At 55.4% G+C, this 10056-nt stretch overlaps 1 protein-coding gene across 1 annotated transcript; it reads right to left on the minus strand.

The window, feature by feature from the left end:
* Positions 1-9064: 9064 nt before the first annotated feature.
* LOC139181491 (melanoma-associated antigen 10-like) lies at positions 9065-10056 on the minus strand. The gene is made up of 3 exons (XM_070785018.1): positions 10002-10056; positions 9824-9865; positions 9065-9693 (listed from the first exon to the last, which is right to left on the minus strand). The coding sequence occupies exons 1-3, from the start codon at positions 10054-10056 to the stop codon at positions 9065-9067; spliced, it is 726 nt and encodes a 241-aa protein (XP_070641119.1).

Genomic DNA, 10056 nt, shown 5'->3' on the forward strand with positions numbered 1-10056 from the left:
GTCCAGGGCAGCCCCAGGGTCAAGGCCAGATTGGTTAGCACAGATCTGTGCTCAGCATCCCTGGGCTAAGATGGAGGATCTGCAGAGCATGGGCAGTGATGGGGCCAGGGAGCTGAGGGTTGGGGTGGGGCCCAGGGCTGGGGGAAACCAAGCCCAGGACTGTGCCTGTCTGTGCTGGGAGAGGACCAGAGCCCAGCCACTGGGCTGTGAAGCCAGGGGACCCACCCTCTCTCCTGAGTGTTCCCAGGGTTTCGACTCCCCTGTCTTCAAACTCACCTCATGCCTCTCTCCTGCTGTCCCGCCCTCCTTCCTGACCTCCCCACAGACTGCATGTGATGGGCGGGTCCTCTGACTCGCCAACCCCTGTCTACAGACAGTGTGGAGATGGATGGAAGGAGCCAGCCCTCTGTGACCCTCCCCTCTGTGTCAGCAAGCTTGGAGGATGCTCGGACACGTGGGGCTGATGTCCGGCCCAGGGCTGTGAGCTCGGAGGCTGCTGTGTCAGGCTCCTGGCCTTTGTGGATCTGTGTTTCCACAGCCACGTGAGGCCCTAGGAGCCCTTGGAAATGAAGTTTGGCTGTCTGTCCTTCTGAAAGCCTTATCCAGGTTTCTTCTTAAATGGTGTCAGGAACCTGGAAACGTGGTGGCGGCCCAGCTGTGCAGACCTGGCACTGTACCCTGGCCATCCACATTGGGCACCGGACTGGGAGGATGTGGCCTGATGGGAGCTGCTGGAGCAGAGAGCTCCAGTGGATGAGCCCCGCCCAGATCCAGGTCTGCATGTGGCACTTGTCTCTGTGCATGTACATATGTGCATGTGTGTGCCCGGCAGAGAATGTGAGAGGCACCACAGCAGCACCCAGCCTGGGTTCCCCATCCCCACTGCCTGCAGCAGAGCCAGAGCAGATCCCCTGACTCCCTAGGGGTGAGGCCCCACAGCAACACCTGTGTGCTGGTGAATCACTTGGGGACCTGATGTCCACAGGCTCCCTGCTTGGGCCCTCCTGCTCTGCCCCTGCAGCCTGTAGTGGGCAGACTGAGAGCTGCCTGTGGCCTGGTGCGTTCCTGGAGCACCAGGCCTCTCCCTTTCATTTTGCTCCCTCCCTCGCTTGGCCTCGCCCTGAATTCCCTTTGCCGAGGTGAGCCCGCTGAAATGCTCAGACAGAGGATCCAGTTCACCCAGGTTCCCTTCCGTAATGCGGTCTTAGTCTCTAAGCAGGTGTGACTTGGAATCACCTTGTTCTCCTTCTGTGTCCTGTCTTTGCACGCAGGTCTCGTGGACATTGGGGTCACTTTGCTGTGCCCAGAAAACCTAGGTCCAGACAAGGTGGAGGAGCTGGAGAATCAAGCCCTGCTGCCTTGCATGCAACAGAAGTACTGACTGCACTCACCAACCCCTACTGGCTGGTGCAGCCTGCCCCAGGGAGGGCCGGGAAGGACATCTTCCAGGTGGACATCTTCGAGCACCTGATCCCCTTTGGGCAGAAGGCCTGTCCAGACTAGGCTCTCAAGTGGAAGGTGACTGAGACACCAGCACATGGTGACACTGCCCAGTCACCGCCGTGCCCTGGACATGCTCTCCTGGTTCAGTCTGAATTGGCCCTGCCTGGTGGTGGGCTGCCCACTTGGTGCAGGGCCAGGCCCTAGACTCCCATTGTGTGTTGCTGCTCTGGACTCAGCGAGAGTCTCCGGGACTTTGACCTTCACAAAAAAGTGGCATTGCCACTTGTTTCAGCCCTGCTGGGTCTGGGTGGTTGTGAATGTGTTGTTAAGAAACCGATTAGTGCTTTTCCCTCTATGTTCTGGTCCAAACTCCCCAATGTTGGAACAGTGTCCAGTGGGTGATGGGGGAGGGCCAGGGGCTGGACTGAGCATCAGCAGCCTGCAAGGCCTCTGGCACGTGGACAGGCCCACAGGCCCAGAAGCAGGCCGTGGTTTGTCCTTGCAGGTGACCCTTGCCCTGCTGAAAAGTGTCCCTTGGCTCACAAAGTGTGTGTGTTGGACGTGGCGCCTGGCTATTCCACATCCAAAGACAGCCTCTTAAATACAGCTGTGAGCTCAGAACGACAAGGGCTAGTGTTCATCTTGTGGAAACCTTGTACTTGTCTTTGGATTTGGGGTCATGTGTTTGCAAGGCCTTTGGCTGGTGAGGTCACCTTACTTTCCAGTAGGCCTCTTGGGGAGGCCCCTGGATTGGGAGCTGGAGACTCTCAGCTACTGATCAGAAACTTATGGCATCATCGGGGGACCCAGGAGCAGCCCCTTCTGCTTCAGGGTGCATGACTCATGGAAGGTGACATGACTCAAGGTCAGGAGCCCGGCCGGGCTGTCTGCTGAGTGGCAGGCAAGGCACAGGGACCAGTCCGTCCTGGGTTCGCTTCAGCGCTCAGCTTGTGGGTCAGACCCTTGGCCGAGCGTATGAAATGCTGCTGCTTCAGATGAGAATGGACCATGAGGACTGATCTGAAGCTTTCCTGGGGCGTGGGCTTCCAGCCTCATGTGGCTCATCCAGTGCCGTGTGTGAATAGCATGGACAGATAGAAAGAACACAGACTCAAAGTTCTTGTTCAATTCTTTATTTACTCCAGTGAAGTTTTGCTTTACTTTATTAGAGCCAGAAATAGATTTTTGATTACAAGAGAGTGCTTTTGAGTGTCCCTGGGGACCTGGCAGCTCAGGGACTGGGGTTGTCCTTGAACTGCTCACAGAGGGCACGCTTGTAATCTGAGGACTCCTGCTCCTCTTCCACCTCAGGAGCCTCGTTTGGGGGCACAACTGAAACGGCCGCCTTCACGATGGAATAATAGGTGCCGTACATAATCATCACCAAACCATAACCTGGGTACTCTGGGGGGCTCTCGGACAGTTCCCCAGTGGTGTCCCTTCCATCAGTAGCTGGGGGTACAGATGTGGCATTGCTGGACGTACCCTCTCCACTGGGGCTTCTCTGTTCTCTGGGAAGATGGTTTGCCCGGCCTGCATGGCTACACTGCCCATAAACCAGAGGCCACAGAACACAAGAGTGCTGGCCGTGGGTTCCGTGAGCAGTTGGGGCTCCCTTCTGGGCCTTCTTGTCAGCCTCTTGGGTGGACTCATTGTGATGGAATCGAGGAGAGTGTCTGGTCGTCAACGCTCACTTCTTTCTCTTTGGAGTCGTTGTGCCAGCGGCGGGCTGAGCAGTTGTTATGGGGTTGCCTTTTGTCCAGATGTTCTGCAGGAAGAGAGGCTTGTCTCTCTGAAAGTTGGAGCTGTGATAGGTCTGAAAGGACATGGATTACTTTAGCCATTGTGGAGAAGAATAGCCATTCCTCGATGCCCTCCTCCCCACCACAGTCATGGCCTTCCCTAAGGAGGGAGATAAGGTCTCTTCATTCCTGGCAGGTTATGAGCCCCTAGCGAGTGTGCTCCCTAGAGCTCCCCTGGGGTCGGTCTCGCTTGAGGAGTTACTGGCGGTCCCTGACATCAAGTGGCCTCTCAGGATCTGGAGTCACCCATGTGGATCCTGTCTAAGGGGATTTATGGAACACGAAAGGCCCTGCTTTCTTCTCTTTCCTTAACCACCCTCTCATGAGAAAACAGTTCTCCTGGGAAATGAAAGCTGTCCCGCACTCGGCTCGTCTAGTCTAGTCTCCCTGGAAGGGCTTTCTTCTTTACCATCATCCTCTTTTTCCCCTCAGAGCTACCCAAAGGATGGATTTTACTGAACTCATACAGTTCCAGTTCACAGATGAAACTCTGGATGCTGTCTGTCTCAAAGATCCTGCCCACACCTCTGCCCTGGAGGACCTCTGTCTGGAAGAGATCTGCCTTGATGACCACTGTGTCTCCCTTGTTGTTCCAGTGCACAGAGGTGAAGGCCACATCCTCCACGATTATCCAGAGCTTCCTGGGGAAGGACAGCCTGAGGAGGGGGTTGTTCTCTTTCTTGTTGTCTGTTTCTGGGTTTGGGCCCTGTGGAGGGGCGGGTTGTCTTGGGAGCCCAAATCTAGGCTCTCAGGGTGGTCACCCTGCTTTGCCAAAACCTCCTCTGAATACACATTTGCATCGGGGAAGAATGGGGGTGTGTGTCTCCTGTTGCGGGCTCCCCGTCAGTTGATGGGGCCAGCGGAACTGTGTGCCTTGTTGGAACTCCGACTAGCCATGGAGCCAGTCTAGCTCAGGGGTATTCTGTACCCAAGCAGTGAACGCTCAGGGCAGAAGGGCCTCAGACCAGGGTTGGGGGGCCCCATAAATACTCTCTGGAGATTCTTGAATCTGGCAGCCAATTAAGTGGTCAGCTCCCTTAATTGTTTCATGATGTCACCGAGGTGATGTGGAGAGGCAGCCCTGCACCCAGTGTAGGGGAGGGGGGATGTGGACAGGGATGGGGTTCCCAGCTTGTTTCTTGTCTGAAAGTACAGAAAAACATGTTTCAGGTTGCCTGCAAAAGCTCTCATCTGCTGCCAGGCACCTTGTTTCAGGGGGCCAGGCCCTGGATGGGTTGACAAACGTGCCCCTGGCTCCACCTCCCTCCCTACCAATGGGCAGGCCTGTGGCTGGCTTCTGCTAAAGGGCCAGGCCCTGGTGAGCCCTGGTTCAGCTTCCACCAAGAGAGACCCCAGGGGTCAGATGGGCTCCTGGCGACTGTCCCTCCCAGAAGACCGGGTCCGTAGTGGGCTGGATGGCCTAGCCTGAGTTGTTGGTCACACCCCACCCCCAACCCCCATCCCTGTCTCCTTGCCCCTCTTCTGGCTTTGGTCTCTTCCAACTGGTGCTGCCGGTAGGTAGGTCCTGCTCAGATGGCCCCAAAGTCAGAGTCCTGTTGTCCTGTCCCCAGCAACCCCCAGGTCAAGCCCTCCCCAGAATAGGGCTGTGCTTGAGCAACAGTGAGAGTGACCTCACGTTCCACTTGACTGTTCCCCAAGCACCTGAGACACAGACTCCTCATGACGCCATGTAAGAGGGTACAGCCAGGTGCTCTGCTGAACTCGCAGCCTCCTGAGTTCTGCCCATCCCCAGACGTCATTCCCACTGAACACTACAGGTTGTTGCCTTCAGTTTCCATTTCTTCCTATAAAGACCGCTCTCATGGCTCACCTTGGGAACACCTGGGTGTGTGCTTTCCCTGCCCCCTTCCCAGAGTCCCAGACTCTGGGATTTAGACTCCCTGGAGGCTGACTCGAAATCCCTGTTTCCTTTCATAACTGGGGTGGTTTGGCTTCTGCTATCCCCAGTCCTGGACTCCCACATCCAACTTCGGTGTCCCATGGGTACATGCCCTTTGAAGGACTTGATTGGGGGCTCAAGGTACAGCCTGTTCTGTTGAAAACAAGCATTTCACCGGTCCTCTCTGAGGCCCCCTCTGATCTTCTCCACCCCTGCCCCTGCCCCTGCCCCCACCAGCACTGTGGACCTGTTCTCCCTTACCCAGATGGCTGGTACATTGAATGATTTTGTTGGCTCACAGGTTAGGTGCTTTTCAAGGGGTCTCCTTTATACACACTCACTCCCAGGGGCAGTTCTTGAGTTGTTGAGCTAGATGTGACCAAAGGATGCCCCCGTCTACCTGTACTTGAAAATGGATGAGAGTCTGGGTGTGGAACTGGATGAAACCCAAGTGAGAGTCACCTGTCTTCACAGTACATGGACGATAGGGCAGTGGGTTTGGAGATGTGTGTTCTCTGACCTTTGTGGGCCACTCTTCTTCAAAATCACCATGTAGGGGACAGACCAGCACCTTGGAAAGGCCCACGTGTGAGGACCCTAGGGCACTGTCCCCCTAAGGACAGTGTCTCCCTAGTTCTGCCACTCAGCAGGGTCATTTGCCCTGTGTGAGGGCCACAGCCTGGTGTCTGAAAGGGGAGAGCTAAGAGGGTATGGAAGAGGCTCTCCCAGGGCATTTCGGCCTGAGGACTGGTGGCCAGAATGGAGCTTGCAGGCCTCGACTTGGGCTTGCTCCCTTGCCTTTGTGCTCCTAAACAGGTTGACAAGGCATTCCTTCAGGTCGGTTCATCTGACTGGAACATGACCCTGGAGGCTGTGATTGTCGGTGGAGACCTCTGGTCGTTCCTCTGAAGGGGACCGGAGACTGGTATCTGTGGGCAGCCTGGCTAGGTGGCCTTTCCTGCCCCCACCCACCCTGACTCGGGGCCACTCCTAGACCCCTGGGTCCTGAGGGAGCTGCGTTTTCTGGTCCCCACCCTCCAGGCACCACCTGGGGCCTGGCAGTGGGTTCACATGTCACCGAGGAGTCTTCGTCAGCTGGTGCTCGGAACACATGTATTGTGCACACACAAGCTCTCATGACATCACAGGCCTGCCCTTCTCAGCCTAGCTCTCCTGCCCCTGCACTTGGCGTCCCCACCCCGGTGTCCGCAGTGCAGAGGCCCTCCAGCTGCTGCCCTCCCTCACTGAAGCTGGAGAGACCTGGAGCCTCGGGGGTCTGCCTGTGTTACCTTCCCTCCCATATCGGAGGAGGCTCCTATAGGAGCCTTATCCCAGTGGGTACTGGGACCATACAGTCAGGCCCTCCTCCCTCCTGCTCAGTGAGAAGCTGGTCAGCCTGGAAGGTTCAGTTGGGCAGGAGGCCCCATGGCAGCAGCAAGGACAGGGCACTGCCCTCACTTGGGAGGTACTGGGACTGGACAGAGACACCGGCCCCTGGCAGAGTCAGTTCTCAGCAAAGCACAGAGCAGCCCACAGTGCTTCTGATTCGCCTTGTCCCCTTCCTTCTGCCGGCCTGCTTTTTGTCACCCCAGAGACATCGTGTAGCACTAAGAGGAAGACGTGAGATGTCGGAAGGATGGGCCACAGCCTGGGCTGGGCGGGGAGGGCCGGGGCTCCAGAGGAATTGAGACCAGGGCTCTAAGCCCACGCTGGCCCTCACTAGCAGGTGGTTTTGGGAAGATGCCCAAGCCCCATGGCCTCAGTTCTTCGTCTGGGAGGCGAGCGGGTGTGAGGAGCCCTGTGTGTTGGGTTGCAGGATGGGCCCGAGGGACAGTACAGAGCTCGCAGGGCCTGGTGGCTGTTGGCACTGTGATGACAGGACAGGAATCTCGCACACTGCTGCCCCCAGACACTCCTCCACTCTCCACTGTGGGATGGGGTTGGCTGCTTTGTGGTCTAGGCATGTCAGAGAATAGGACCCTCAATAGGATGTGGAATAGCTAATCAGCCAAACAGGATGTTTCATAAATAAAACTAAGAAACTTTTCTACTTAGACCATAGTGGACCATAGTGTTTGTCACTCAGTCATGTCTGACTCTTTGCAATTCTGTGGACTGTAGCCTGCCAGTCTCCTCTGTCCATGGAATTCCTCAGGCAAGAATACTGGAGTGGGTTGCCATGCCCTTCTCTAGGCAATCTTCCTGACCCAAGAATCGAACCTGGGTCTCCCACAATGCAAACAGATTCTTCATCATTTTAGCTACCTGTTAAGCCCCATTTCCAGTTAGAGGACCTGTTAAATTTGGGTGTGGAGGAGTGTACCACCAGGACTCAAGCTGCTATAGGAAATAGAAGCAAGAACCAGTCTTTGCCTCTGCCTCAGCTGGTCTTCCAACCAAACCATTACTTTCCTTCATTGCAGCCCCAACAAAGGTCAATTCATTGATTATGATGGGCAAGTACAATCAAGATAATTTAAAGCTAATTAACACCTTATGATCTGAATCCCCTGGACCAGGAAAAAGAGGGTAGTTTCATGGATTTCTTGGGCACCACTTCAAGGGAGTGCGACCAAGTTCTGCAGAATTCCTAGCAGATATGGGGTATGACGGAAAAGGCAATGGCACCCCACTCCAGTACTCTTGCCTGGAAAATCCCATGGATGGAGGAGCCTGGTAGGCTGCAGTCCATGGGGTCACTAAGAGTCGGATACGACTGAGCGACTTCACTTTCACTTTTCACTTTCACCCATTGGAGAAGGAAATGGCAACCCACTCCAGTGTTCTTGCCTGGAGAATCCCAGGGACAGGGGAGCCTGGTGGGCTGCCATCTATGGGGTCGCACAGAGTCGGACACGACTGAGGTGACTTAGCAGCAGCATGGGGTATGAAAACACCTCATTTGCCCCTGTGATCAACAGCAATGTGACAAGAGCCAGGGCCCCTTCCTTCCTGCCCAAGAAAGAGATCTCTCTGGACTTTATCCAAGATGCAAAAGGACACCTCACAGCAATGATCCATTTCAGAATTTCCCGTCACCCCCCAGACACACTGTCTGCAAGTCTGAGGGCTGCCACCACCCAGCCTCATCACAATCACCTCCCACAGAAGGAACCCAGCTTTCCCAAGCTCCAAACCACCCTGGCTCAGGCACCAACAGCCCAACACTCCTCCTGTAACCCCACCACCCCGCCCTGGGTTGCATTGTTCATTGCGACTAGGGGATGTCTTTCCACCTTCCTCATGTGACTGCAGCTCCTAGACCGTCACTCTAGGTGTGGGGGTGTCCTGCTTCTCCTAGTGTCCCCACTGCTAACACAGCATTTCACAGAGCAGAGGCTCCATAAAGGTCTTTGGAATACACGAGCCAGTGAGCAGGGGGCTCAATTAATTATCTGCTACTTCCTAAAATAACCCAGGCAAATCCAAATAGAGAGAGATAATTTAGTTTTAGAAAATGACACACAAGAAGGACAGAACCATGAATTCACTACAATTACTTTTATCATCTAATTCTTCCTGCATCAATATTACTGCTAAGTAGGCTCACTTTTCCACAACAGTTCCAATTCCAATTCCATTGCATCCTGTTCAGGACCACAAAACACAATGGAAGAGTCTCCAGTCTCTTTTACAAAACAGTGAAGCTCTTGTTCTTGAACTGGGTAAGTACAAACACACTGTGATCAACATCATTCACTAAGTTAAGACACTGAAGTCTATTTAGCCTTCTACGAAAATAATCAAAGTTTGAAAGTTCTCTAAAGAAAACAGATGAATCCCCATGTCATCATAGAGAACAGGAACCCAAAGATGCTATACACCAGTTTCCCCAACTGGCCTGGGCCAGCACTTCTGAGAAGGCTGATCTCTCCCTCTTCAATCACAGAGGGAAGGATCACCTGGATGCTGCTCTGGCTCAGGCCGCCTCGTCCTCCTCCCTTGCAGCCTCTGTAGACAGGGGTGGGAAGGCCCTCAAAGCCCTTTGTTTGACCCTGAGCAGAAATGCCATGGCTTCCCACTTGCTGGTCTCCGCATAGGCCTGGGGAACCCACAGGAACTCAGAGCGGGCAGGGTGGCTGTCAGGCACCTGCCGGTATGCCAGGTACCCCTCCTGCACCCACGTGTGGGTAAGCAGCTCCCTGGGCTCCCCAAAGTTGCAGTGCTCACTCTTGACACACACACCCATCCTGCTGAGTGCTCCCCAGACCTTCTCCTCAGGGGCGTGGTCTGCATTCCACATGATGAGGCTGAGGACCAGCACCAGGAGGCTGGCCCTGGGCAGGCCCTGCCCACTGTTCAGCATCACATCATAGGTGAGGCCCATGGTGGGGACCATGATGTAGATGTGCTCCCTGGGTTCCACCTTCTTCACCTCCACACCACAGACCAGCTGCAGGCACTGTGAGGCTTGGCTGAAGACTGCCGGAAAGTGCTCCTGGTTATCCCTGAGGGCCTTCTTTAGCATTTTCACCTGGGAGGTCAGCTCCTTGGCTGGATACTTGAGCAGCAGGAACTTAATCAGGTTGGCCACCATCTCATTCAGAGCTACCGGGGGCAAGGGCAGAGACTGGTGGGGGGGCAGATGCAGTCTCCCCTGCCTCAGGCCCCAAGAGCTGAGCCTCCACTGGGCCCTGGGCCTGGGTCCTAAGTTCTTCCTCGGGCTTGCTCAGCTCACTCATCTCGACCATGAGGGCGATGCCTGGGATCAAACCACAGCCTGAGGCAGGAGTGAGGCGGGGGTGGGGGGGGGGGGAGATGGGCACATATGGGGACCACGGGCCTGGATGGTGGAGAGAGGGGCTGTGAACAGCCTCAGCTGAAAACCACAGCCTGGACGGCCACAGGCCACTTACACATCTCCTCTTGAAAGGTGCTCTCAGACTTCACAGGGGCAAGCCTCCAGGGCAT

Source organism: Bos indicus, chromosome X (assembly GCF_029378745.1).
Source record: "Bos indicus isolate NIAB-ARS_2022 breed Sahiwal x Tharparkar chromosome X, NIAB-ARS_B.indTharparkar_mat_pri_1.0, whole genome shotgun sequence".
In the NCBI taxonomy this organism is placed as follows: Eukaryota; Metazoa; Chordata; class Mammalia; order Artiodactyla; family Bovidae; genus Bos; species Bos indicus.

Bases quoted from the DNA above. Each gene is read 5' to 3' on its own strand.
- LOC139181491 (XM_070785018.1), bottom strand. From the start codon at position 10,056: ATGCCCTGGAGGCTTGCCCCTGTGAAGTCTGAGAGCACCTTTCAAGAG. The intron at 9,866-10,001 runs GTAAGTGGCCTG...CTCCTGCCTCAG, and splicing joins CACCTTTCAAGAGGAGATGT to GCTGTGGTTTGATCCCAGGC. The intron at 9,694-9,823 runs GTGAGCTGAGCA...TGCCCCCGGTAG, and splicing joins CGCCCTCATGGTCGAGATGA to CTCTGAATGAGATGGTGGCC.